The sequence below is a fragment of the Hipposideros armiger genome, unplaced genomic scaffold, assembly GCF_001890085.2.
Source record: "Hipposideros armiger isolate ML-2016 unplaced genomic scaffold, ASM189008v1 scaffold_53, whole genome shotgun sequence".
Classification (NCBI taxonomy): Eukaryota; Metazoa; Chordata; class Mammalia; order Chiroptera; family Hipposideridae; genus Hipposideros; species Hipposideros armiger.
In genome coordinates, this window is record NW_017731403.1 from 4,300,569 (window position 1) to 4,313,549 (window position 12,981).

At 39.7% G+C, this 12,981-nt stretch overlaps 1 protein-coding gene across 19 annotated transcripts in view; it reads right to left on the minus strand.

Moving 5' to 3' along the window:
* Positions 1 to 12,981, minus strand: part of APBB2 (amyloid beta precursor protein binding family B member 2) — a 360,720-nt gene that overhangs the window by 219,068 nt on the left and 128,671 nt on the right. For all 19 annotated transcript variants that reach the window (XM_019640761.1, XM_019640770.1, XM_019640765.1 and 16 more), the window contains one exon: positions 1,031 to 1,146. In XM_019640761.1, coding sequence (XP_019496306.1) covers positions 1,031 to 1,076 — 46 coding nt within the window. In that variant the 5' untranslated portion in view covers positions 1,077 to 1,146. The remainder of the gene's footprint in view (positions 1 to 1,030; positions 1,147 to 12,981) is intronic.

Sequence of the window (12,981 nt, forward strand, 5' to 3'; positions counted from 1 at the left end):
GGAATCCACACTGTTGTCAGCTCTCCCTTCACTGCTGCCCCCAACAATCTGGCTTATGTTAGAAGCAATCGTCTGGGTGTGGGCTCAAGGGTGGTTCTAACTTTCCGAGGAAGAAAAAACTGAATCTTACAAGCAAAGGGACCTTAAAGGTGAATAGAACAAGCATAATTATTCACAGGATATGGGCGCAAAGGCATGCTGGGGAATTACCCCAAACAAACCCCTGATTTGAAGCCAAAATTCTACAGTCCATAGGGAAGCAACAAAAACAAATAATAAACAGCTGGCTTAAGACTAAGGGGAGCAAAAAATAAATATTTTTTATTTTTTTAAATAAATAAATAAAGGAGGCAAACTCTCCTTTATAGAAGAGAGATCATTCAATGGGTAATAATCATTTTTCTCCTAAGTTCATCAGGGGTAGTGACAAATAGGAAAAGACTGCAACTGTTGCCATTCCTGTAAGAGATTACTGGAAACACTTAAGTGCTGTGAGACACTGTCAGCCATCACTGAGGGAATCAAGAGTTTCTTCCTTTGGACAATGTTAAGAACTAAGAGTCAGAGATTCTCTCCCTAACGTTTATTCAATGGTGACATACCCATACCCAGAGGAACTCTCTTTTAGGTCCATGAATTTTTTTATTTCAAAAGAATTAACACAATCACTGGGAAATATTTTTCATTTATGGCATTGCTATTCTTTCAAATTTTATATATTGTGATGAAAAGGAAAGTTAAAAAAAAACCCCAAAAAAAAACTATACAAGACTGGATGCCCTGAAACAGAAAAGAGAGATTACTGATATATGTGCTCTTGGTCTTATAGGGCCACTAGATTATAAAAATCCTAATTTAGATAAGATTTCTCATCATTGGATATTAAAAACTTACCTTGGAGCAATTTATTCTCCTCCATTTCTAAACACTGTCAATTGAATCTTATAAACCTTCCGCAGTTCAGTGCCCTGCCATATACTACAATGAAAACTAAAGGGAAAAAAAAGAGAAAGACCAATCACATACGTACATGAGCTGCCTGGACGACAGTGAGTCTCTGGGTACCGTCTGCCCATAGCGACCAGTCAGCGCATTGGCAAGGTCCTCGGCAGTTTCCAAGCACTCAGGAAAGAATGAGATGGTTAGCTGTAGCGGGGGTGGGGGTAGAAAAAAAAAAAAGTAAAAGCAAAACAGAGATTTAGAATAATGACTGCATTTTTTTCATTAAAATGCTAATGATGACCACAAATTTCCAGATAACTACATTTATGAATTATTCATAGTCACATCTGAGATGAAGTCTCCCTGTCACTGCAAGCAGGCATGGAGTTCACTGATGATTAGCATGTGGCCCCTGTAATAAGTGTGACAGGACTGCAGGTCACTGAAAGTCTATCCATCAGGGCCGGCCTTGCTGGCCCTCTTTAGAACACCAGGCAATCCCATCAGTATTTCACTGACGCTCTCTCATCTCACTCCTCCTTAATGTCAAGGAACAGCAGTGGCCTGGTTCTTTGTTGTAACATCTGAACTAATATCCTGAAAACTCCAAAAGCTTGAATGGAAAAATAAATTTTCTGTATCAGGGAGATAAGACATCAAACTGAATTTTTAAAAATTTTTCGTTGAAGTCTAACATAAATATAGAAAAGGACACACACCACAAATGGACAGCTCCATGACTTTTCCTAAACTAAACACACAAGGTCAAACCCCAGAACATTATCAGCACCCACAAGCTCCCTTTGTGCCCTCTCCTAAAGGTAACTACTGTGCACATAGATTACTTTTGCCCATGTTTGTAAACACCAAATTGATGTACTGTCATTACAATTTCTCATTTAAAAGCCTACTATACGCTAAGCACTGTGCTAGACACTGGAGGTACAGAAATGAATAAGACACAATCTCTGTCTTTAAGGAAAGTGAAGTTTAGTGGGGCCAAGAAACACACACGACGAACCCAGCAGGGCAGTGGGATGAGTACAATGACTCAGATTCATGTCAAGCCGGGGCACCCAGCCCAGAAATGGAGAGGTCAGGAGAGACTTCCAAGCAAAAGGGATGTCTGGCACGCCCTCAGGCTGGGTAGGACTTAGCCAAGCTGGGAATGGACAGGTAGAAGGAAGAAACAGCATGTATGGTTCAGGGCTGTGAACCCCTGAGGGTGAGGCCAGGAAAGGAGCCTGGAGCAGAGCATACTCTCGTGCACCTATCCAAGAACTCTGGCTTTATCCTGATTGCAGACAGCCACCGACGGGTCAGATCTGGGTTGCAGAGGCATCACTCTTTCTGGACAGATTCAAAGTAGGCAGAGTGGAGGCGGGAGATCAGTTAGGTTGCGGGTAGCAGAGGAAGGGTGGGGATTAGGGCCATGGAAGTAGGTGGGGGGAGGGAAAGAAGAATCAGTAGCTGGGAAACATTCAGACACCAAAAGCAGAACAACTTGGTGACTGACTGCATGTGGGTGGATGGGAGTCACCCATCTGTGACTCCCTGTGACTACCACTCAACTGTGGTAGAGAATACAAGAGCATGAACAAATTTAATAAGAAAGACAGGGGTTTAGTTTGGGGCACATTAGAAACTGAAGTGTAGAAGATTTAGGTAGAGATACCCAGATATCCTTGAGTGTGAAGCTTAGAGAAGAAGCCTGAGCAAAATGTAAAGGCATAGAAACGATCATTACACAGAGAGTGGCAGACATTGTTAGTGGGAAGGAACTTGGACAGAATGAGGAGATTAGAGAATTAGTGCTAAAAGCAGAGCCCTAGAGAACATGAACAATGATAGAATGGGCAGAGGAAAAAGGGCTTTTGAAAAAGACCATAGAATAAAAGCAGAGACGTACCATGGGATACAATGAGATGAATAAAGCAAGAAATGAAAAATATATATCTTTGGATTTGACACTTAAGCAGTTACAGGCTACTTTGACTGAAGGCAGTTTCAGTGAAGCTGCAGAGGCGGATACAACAGAGCAAGCGGAAGAGAAGAGGAAGGAGAATAAACAGTCGTTAGAAGGGAAATGTGATAATGGAAGTCCATACTGATAAGGTGAGGGAATCAGAAGAGAGAGAAAGGTTGAAAGTACAAGAGGGAGGAGGTAAGGATGGAATAAGTTCCAAAAGGGGATGGGAAAAAGAAAGGCCCAGGGTTACAGATAAAGGGGTGACCTTGAAGAGGAAGGGGAATTCACCATCCTACTATATTACAAGAATATCAGAGTTATTATAGAAGAACAAAGAAATATGGTTATAGTAAGTTTGTAGGTAACAGCATTGAGATGTTGGATGCAATAGACCAAATGACATCAGCACTGTAGATAAAATACTTGACAAAGTTCTTTGCTGAGAATAAGTTGACACAAACAGTTTGAGAACATAGATCTTGAAAATCTTGGCTTCTGGCATGTTACCCTCCAAAATTAAAGTTGTCCAACTCCGTTTCAAGGTAAATAAACATACATGCCAGTATACATCAGGTGCAGAGAGGTATTTAGGGGTAAGCACACCTACAGAACTTCATAGCATCAAAAAAGTCTATATAAGCAAAAGACCCAGAAGAAAGCGCTAGGTTTGGGGGAGGGGGTTGTCACTTTGAGGGGTGAAAAGTATAACTATTGCACTGTGTTGTACAGCTGAAACTAATTGAAAAAAATGTTTATTTCACAATAAAAAAATGTTACAAAAAAAATGACGTTAGGTTTAGGGTGCCAGTCTTTCCAAAGGTAATATATAGTTTCATCGAGTGAAACTGCCACCCGTCATCTTATAAGGCTTCTTCAGCTCTTCAGTTCAATGTTCCCTCCTAAGTATAACCAACCGAATGAAAATGAAGAGTCAGATATTTGGAAGTAAAGGCAAGAAGAGGAGAGTGGAGCTGGCAGCGGCACCCGCCCCTGAGATTTCCTGGTGTAATGCAGAGATGGCACCCCACTTCAGTCTCCTGCCCACTCTTCAACCTCACGTTCTAGCAAATTCAGAAGTGGGTGGTGTGGCTTGGTTCTTGGAAAGCACTCCAATAAGGCCCAAAGTAGCAAGGATCGTTAGAAAATCTAATGCGATGAAAATGCCTTGAAAGGCAGATTTTATGTTCTCCAGGCAGCCTTTGTGACCTACAAAACCTCGAGGCTGCTCCGCTGTTGGTCTGTTTGGTTACCATGAACATCTCCAGACCATCTTTGGAAGATGACAGCGTTTTAGCATTCTAGATAAACACGTTATCACCACCGAAGTCAGCCAGGACTGAGATGGTTTCAAAGCCATCAGATGCCTGCTGAGGGGGCCATTCGTCTTTGTATCCACAGGGCATAGGTTATAGAGCAAGCAGTCAATAAATATGGGATAAATCGATAAACTGATGCATAAGTGAAGAGTTTGCACACCTAAGGAGGCCAATTAACTAGTGAGAACAGAAATAGTCTTGCTGTTCCTTCCTTTCCCACCCTAATTGACTCAAAGCCAAGCTGCAAATTGCATTCAACTGCATTTCCTTTCTTCTTCACCGAAGAAAATCTTTATGAACTCATAAGCAAATAGTGTGTGTTAAGAAGACTCAGAAATAATAAAATTATAAAAACAAGATGCCTCTTAAATGAGAAAATAGGTAAGTGTGAACGTTTTGAGCATACAAAGCAATAGAAATTGCCCATTTTACATCTGTCTGCCTTCTATGTTATATTTCTGTGTGAAGGACAGGACAGCATTACTCTAACAGCATGGTGCCTCTCCTCCCAGACCTCATTCATAGGGCAAGCTGCTCAGGTTCAACCCACTAGGGCAAGAGATAATAGTAATAAGATCATCAAGTCTCGCTTCCTTGAAACTTCACTCGGTTACAGGTCTATGGTTTTGTCCTAATATCTATTTATATTATTCATTGTTTCATTTCTTTTATAACACAAGCGCTCTGAGGGATCACTGATCCTATTGAACACATTTACACTTCACTCAGTGGTATTGTCTGGAAATTAATGACAAAGTTTCCAAAAGCGAGGAATAGTGGTTGTTTGTCTGTTCTTAGTATGTACTATGTGACATTTTTCTGAACTGTTAAAAAACAACTCGGTCCTGAAAACATCCAAGGATTCTGCCCATCTTATCAGCAAGATCTTGAGAAGAAAACAACTCTTTGAGGCTGCTTTCCTTCTTTCTATTCACGATTAAAAATGCTAAGAGACCAAGATAAATAAGACACTGTTCACTTGAATGCAAGCCATCCAGGGGAGAAAGGGAATATTTATGCCAATCCACAAAGTGTTTAGTGTGCAACTTTTTAATTGCTGTGTTTATGGTACTATCTGTAATATATTCAGTAGCACACACGCTCTTCAAGAACATTAATCCTGAACAGATACATTAATGATTCCTGCCTCTCCTACAAATTCTCATTATGCTGATGTGGGGCAAAAATGCCAAGAATTCTCTCAAAATAAACATTTCATGTCAACAACCACTTATTTTACTATCTCCCTTTCCAACTATTTTATGTTACCATTAATATCTCTCCTTAAGTATTTGCTGCTATTGACCTAAAAGACAAGTTTGTAAACAAAATGTTTTGTTTTAAAAAGGCTTTGTTTAATGCAACTTTTGATAGGAAAGCTGTGCAAGCTACTAAAAAAAGTTGGTTATGGGGCCTGCCAAGTGTCGTGATGGTTAAGAACTGGCTTGGGATGCCAGAGGGCCCCGGTTCGGATCCCACATATGAGGGCCAGTGACACTGCCCTCCACAGCTAAGATGCTGAACAACAGCTCAACCTGGAGCTGGGCTGCCATGAGTCACCGGCGACAGCGTAGGCTGCAGCAGGGGCTACCGTATGTAGCAGGTTGCCATGGGCTACCGTATGTAGCCAGCAGCCAGCAGCCAGCGTGAGCGGCCAGCAGCCGCCGTGAGCGGCCGTCCAGAAGCCGGCGACTGATCTGCCTCACCTGGGAAGAGCGCAATGATGGTGCCAGCTTGGACCAGTGAAGCAACGTCCTCCACAACTAGACTGAAGAACAAAAGGACAGCAACTTGTCTGTTCCCCTTCCCCCAATTCCCCAAAAAAAATCTTTAAAAAAAAAAAAAAAAAAGAACCTCAAGGAGTAAGAAGGTATTGAGGATGATCAAGATTTTCATAATAGTTGAAGGACTACCCATCTAGGTAATACAGTAAGTTTGCTTCCAATCATGCTGGATTAATTTTTTTCTAAAAGGTAATGTTGTCACAGAGAATTCAGAATATGATTCATCTTTGGTGACACGGAGCATCAATGTGGCTCTCAATGATCTTGCTCTATTGAAACATGAGAACACTGACTCTGAGAAAAAGGAGCTGGCCCAGTGAATACGAGGCATAAGCCGAGCTTCTACTAACATGAGGTGAGCTGACAATAGGCTATCGAAGCAACACTCTGAGAATCAAAAGGAAGAAATTGCTGAAGTTCAAACACCAAAGAAAGCACAGACATAAATACACTTTGGAGAGTCAAAGAGGAGATCCAAGTTCTAGACACAGGTCTAGTGTCAAGTAGGATCAGGATCTGAGTGGAAGATAAAGCAATGGGATAGAGGGACAAGGTATAAGACTGGCATTTAGGTGTACGTTGCTGGTAACCTGACTAAACCACTTTATAAAGGCAAGACAACCTTCCAAGGTACACAGGCCTGTGTGCTCCTCTACTCGAAGGCCAATGATTGCTCTGTTTTGGGAGATATTTTGTCTGCCTTTAATAATTTAGTTATCTTCCCTACCTTGCCCTCAAGAGTTAAATCTCATTACTGTCAGAGTACCAACCTTTCCCTTCTTCAAGTCAGCTATGATTTTAGAAACCAAATAAAATTAAAAAGTGTAAGAGAACTAAACTTAAAATTCCAAGCTCCAGGTAAGGTCTGAAGGGGGCACTGCACAGACCGTGAACCCATACCTAGGCAGCTAAAATGTCTTTCTTGTTTATTCCTTGGTTCTTAGAGAATTCAAATACTAATCCTTAAGTAGGACTCATTTGAAATCATTTAGTACAAACACAGCCAAGCCTAAAACATGCCCTGGAGGTGTTATTTGTAGGTGGCCACTGTTATTCAACAAGAACTTATTTTAGAGAAATCCAATAAACTGAATATCCAGAAACACAACAGATCAATTGCTCTAATGTGAAGTATCTGGAAATGTGGAAATAAAGTAAAAAACTAGAGAATGGAGGGCTTTGTCACTGGATAAGTAAGTGTCTGTGGGCAAGTCAATTACCCTTCCATGCCTCATCTGTAAAATGGGTTAACTCTACCTACCTTGCAAAGGTATGAATGAGAACAAAATGAAAAGCTCAGATGATATCAACAAATGTAAATTAAACCTTAATTAGGTGGAAACACTATAGAACCCACTACAACACACAAATCTTTATTTAGAGCGGAGCGAATCATCTGCCTAGCGGTTTCTATCCATCTCTCACCACCTAACATGATAGTATTTTCTTCCCAAATTATTTTCAACAGAACTTTCCTTTTGGTCAATAAATAAAGTGTTTTAAATGTAACTGCTTAAATAGTCAGTACAAGTACTTGTGCATTATCAGATTTAAAAAACTAGAATGCAAAACTCTCCAATTATGACATTCCTACTTTGTTTCTTCCTTAACTTTTTCTCATCCAAGTTATTTCTATTTTCTTTCCCCCACTTTTCTTTATTGAATCTTTGTGGATCTTTGTTCTTACTTTAAGTTAAACCTTTGCAATAATAACAACTAACATCTTTATGTTATTTAGCAGTTTATAAGTCACTTTCATATACAATATTTCCCTTAAATTGATTCTACTTTCTTAACTTTATTTTCCCTTGCCTCTCTTTCCAAAACACAGGCAGAACTTTTTAGAATCAGCAAAGAAGCAACTTCTCTCCTTCCGATTGCCAAGACATTAATACACAATACTTCGCAGAGCTGTCTAAAGCAAGTTAGGCTATATACAGCATACCTAAATCCTGACACATCCAATTCTTCTTGCAAATAATTTTTTCTCCCCTGGTGATGATCTTGTGAAGTTAAAATAAGTGAGAAATGTGTAAATGTTAAACATGTTAAAATAAGAGAGGTGAATACCTTTAAGGATCAACAAAAATAATAAATGAAAAATAAAAGAAAGGTCAAAAGACTTCCAGAAAGAAAGAAGAAAAATAATAAAGTTGCTGCTGTTGTTTTAGCTTTCAGCTAAATTTCCATTATCTATATTTCCAGAGCTATTCTTCTCCAAGCTCTGAATTAAACAATCTGATCGTTAAATCTGTGAGAACCAAAAGGGATGTACTCAACTCATTAAAAAAGATGATCTTTTGAGTTATGATAATGAGAAAGAGCATCTATTTTTGGTTTTAAGGACAGAAGTGCTTCCTCCTTGTTGCTCAGAGGCAGCAACACTTCTAGTAAGCTTTAGCACAAAAACAGATGCCTGGCACTCTTTACCTATCATGATGAAAACAGGAGCCTTCAAATAGAAATGTTTCCTCTCAGAACCTCTACATACTCTCAATCTTCATTTATCAACAAAGAACATGAGGTGTTTGAAACAGAAAATATTAATTCTACCATGTGAAGGTAAACATTATTTTTTTTAAAAAGATTCTATAAACTCTAGATTGGGAATCAGATCAGATTCCCATAATTAATTCAGATGCTACAGGACACAAAACCTTTAAAATTTGGACTGGCTTTCCTTTGCTTTACAATGGTTGAATAAAGCCCATAGTAATTTACAATAATTCTTGATGTACCTTAATATATTGAACATTATTTTAAAAATCAGTTGTTACTGTAAAAATTGAACTATAAATAAAATTTAAGGGAAAAGTTGAAAGAGAGATCATATATGGTCCTGATTCTGCAGTGGTGTTTACATGTTCAATAATGTAAGCCTTTTGCACATTACAAAATCTTTTGTATTTTGCAAGACATACTCTTGAGTGATTTTATCCTAGGAATTGAGAAGGATGTCATGGTCCAGCATTCTTCTACAGAATCTAGAGATGCCTCATGAAAACTCAGTATCCCACAGAATACAGCTGGGACCATTGGATAGAATGATTCTTAGAAAGAATGTTTTTCCGGCTTAGATAAGTCAAACTAGCAGGAAATATAAGAAAGACTGACCTAACTGGGATGAGAGCCATAGAAACCCCAAGCAATCAAAGTCATTTCTTTATACTGCTGGAAATTGTATGTTATTCTTATAAATGGGTCAGAGGTCAGACTTGGCATTTATACCTTAGACATAATGGACCCTTTTTCCCATGACATACTCAAATCAAGGGTAACACCAAAGGTTCCTGTCAAGATGGCAGAATAGGTAAACACTATGCTCGCATCCTCCCTAGACGACATTAAAATCACAAGTAAATAATAGAACAATCAACCTGGAGAACCATCTGAAGTCTAGCTGAAATCCTAAAACTAAGGGTATTAAAAAGAAAAGCCACATCGAGACTGGTAGGAGGGATGGAGACGAGAAGCATAGTGGCTCCACACCTACAAGAGGCAGTTGAGACTTGAGAGAAATGGCTCAGCTGCAGAGGTCCCCCGTGAGGAGTGAGGGGTCCCAGCCTCAAAACGGGCTAAACAAGCCAATCACCAGTGCCGGAAAAAGAAGCCTCCACAAAATCTTGCTGTGAAAATCAGTGGGGTTTCTGTCCATCCAGTTGAGATTGGAAGGCTGCTGGAAACCCTGGTATCCTTTTAAAGGGCCCATGCACAGACTCTCTCAATCCCAGGCACTCACCCAGGGCTCCAGAGGAGGGACAGACTGTGGCTCAGGAGGCATCAGAGACATACAGGAAGAAGATAAATTGTGTGGCTTCACAGCAAGGGCTGTAGGAAAACCGCCACTGTCCCTGTGTTCAGGCCTCCTCTTGTGTACCTGGCAGGCAGGCACCATCTTTCCTTTGTTGAGCCCTTCCCCCACACGGCCAAATCTGAATCTGCATTAACCTGGTGAACACAAGCCCCACCTGGATGACTCCCTTAGATTCCGCCTCACCAAACTCATGTACCACACAAGGCTCTTTCAGTGGCTGAGCTTTATGTGCAGTCAGTAGGTGGTGGCAGGACTTGGGGTGCCCTGGGTCTTTTGCTGAGACTCCCCAGGCCCAGTACCAGTGGCAGGTGGCTTCAGTGCCCAGAGTGGCCTCTGCCACGTGCCTCCAGGTCTAGCACAGGCAGCAACTAACCGCAGATCACTTTATAGAGCCTATCAGGTAGTCCCAGGCCAGTCAGAGGCAGTGGCTGATCTTTGCCTACACGGAAGCCCCTCCGATGAGGTCCCAGAACCAGCACACCCAGTAGCCGGCTTCAGACCACAACAGGACACCATTAGGTTAGCCCCACAAGTAATATGCCCAAAATGTAATCTCAGCAGGCACCAGAGCCCGCAAGTGCAAATCCTGCACTGTGAGGTCTATCCCCATCCATCAGCTCTTACACTGTGGTCATGACTAATCCTCACAGCAAGTCAGCCCATGGGGAAATCCCACCCACTAATGTGCCAACATCAATCAAGGATCAACTACAACCGGAGGACACACACAACCCATACAAGGGACACTCCCGGAACACCCGGTTCAGGTGACCAGGAAGACTACCACTGAGCCCCCCAGGACACCTACTACATAAGGCCACACTGCCAAGACTGGGAGAGGTATCAGATCTACCTAATACATAGAAACACACACAAAGAGACAGTCAAAATGAAGAGACAACGAAACATGTCGCAAATGAAAGAACAGAACAAAACTCCAGACATAGAACTAAACAAAATGGAGGCAAGCAATCTACCAGACACAGATTTCAAAACACTGGTTAAAAGGATTGTCAAGGAACTTAATGAAAAATTCAACAAAGAGATAGTAAGCATAAAAGGACATAGAAATTATATAAATAACCAGTCAAAAATAAAGACTGTGATAACTGAAATGAAGAATACACTAGAAGAAATCAACAGTATATTAGATGAAGCACAGGGTCGAACTAGTAATTTGGAAGACAAAGTAGTAGAAAACAATTGGAACAGCAAAATAATAAATAGAGATAGAATTTTAAAAACAGGAAGATAGTTTAAGGGGCCTCCAGGACACATAAAGTATTCTAAGATTTGCATCATGGGGTACCAAACAAGAGAGAAAGGAATTGAGAAACTATTTGAAGAAATAATGACTGAAAACTTCCCTAATCTGGCAAAGAAAATGAACATACAAGTCCAGGAAGTGCAGAGAGTCCCAAGCAAAATGACTCAAAGAGTCTGACACCAAAACATATCATCATTAAAATGCCAAAAGTTAAAGACAAAGAAAAAAATCTTAAAAGCATCAAGAGAAAGGCAGTTAGTTACCCAAACAGGAGCTCCCAGAAGACTGTCAGATGATTTCCCAACAGAAACTTTAAAAGTAGAAAGAATTGGCACAAAATAGTCAAAGTGATGAAAAGCCAGGACCACTATAACCAAAACCACTCTACCCAGCAACACTATCATTTAAAATTGAAGGACATATAAAGAGCTTCCTAAATAAGAAAAAGCTAAAGGAGTTCATCACCAAACCAGTATTACAAGAAATGTGAAAGGGCCTTCTTTAAGAAGAAGGGGAGAAAAAAACATAAATATAAATAATAAAATTGCAATAACTACATACCTAACAATAATCACTTTAAATGTTAATAGGGTAATTGCGCCAAACGACACAGGGTAGCTGAATGGATAAGAAAACAAGACCCAAACATATGCTTTCTACAAAATACTCACTTCAGGTTGAAAGATATAGACACAAATTAAATGGATGGGAAAAGATATATACTTCATGCAAAAGGAAATAGGGGGAAAAAAAGCTATGGTAGCAATACTTAAATCAGACAAAATAAACTTTAAAAGAACAGCTATAAGAGACAAAGAAATACATTTCCTAATGATAAAAGGATCAACCCACTAGGATCAACCCAATAGGATCAATCCAAAGAGAGGATATAACCCTTATAAACATTTATGCACCCAACATAGGAGCACCAAATATATAAAACAAGTATTGACAGACATAAAGGGAGAGATCAACAGTAATACAGTGACAGTAGGAGAATTTAACACCCCATTGATATCAATGTTTAGGTCTTCCAGATAGAAAATCAACAAGGAAACAGCAGTCCTAAATGACACATTAGAACAGATGGACTGAATAGACATTTTTGGGGCATTTCACCCCAAAGCAGCAGAACACACATTTTCAAGTGCACATACATAGACCATTTCCAAGATAGACAACATCTTAGGCCACAAAACAGGCCTCAATAAATTTAAGAAGACTGAAATCATATCAAGCATCTGCTCCAACCACAATATATGAAACTAGAAATCAATTACAAGGAAAAAACTGAAGAACACACGAACACATGGAGGCTAAATAATATGCTACTAAACAATGAGTAGATTAACAATTAGATCAAGGAAGAAATCAAACAGTACCCTGAGACAAAGGAAAGTGGAAACGCAACAACTCAAAATCTGTGGGATACAGCAAAAGTAGTCCTAAGAGGGAAATTCATAGCAATAGAGGCCTTTCTCAAAAAAAACAAGAAAAAACTCAAATAAACAATCTAACTTTACACTTAAGGGAACTGGAAAAAGAACAGCAAGCAAAGCCCAAAGTAAGTAAAAGGGAGGAAATAATAAAGATCAGAAGGGAAATAAACAGAGTCTAAAAAACTATACAAGAGTTCAATTAAGCCAAAAGCTCATTCTTTGAAAAGATAAACAAAATAGGTAAACCTTTAACCAGACTCATCAAGAAAAAAAGAGAGGACACAAATAAAATCAGAAATGAAAGAGAAGTGACAACACATAGCACAGAAATACAAGGTATTATAAGAAAATGCTATAAACAATATATGACTACAAATTGGACAATCTGGAAGAAATGAATAAATAAACTAGAAACATATAATCTTCCAAGACTGAAACAAGAAGAAACAG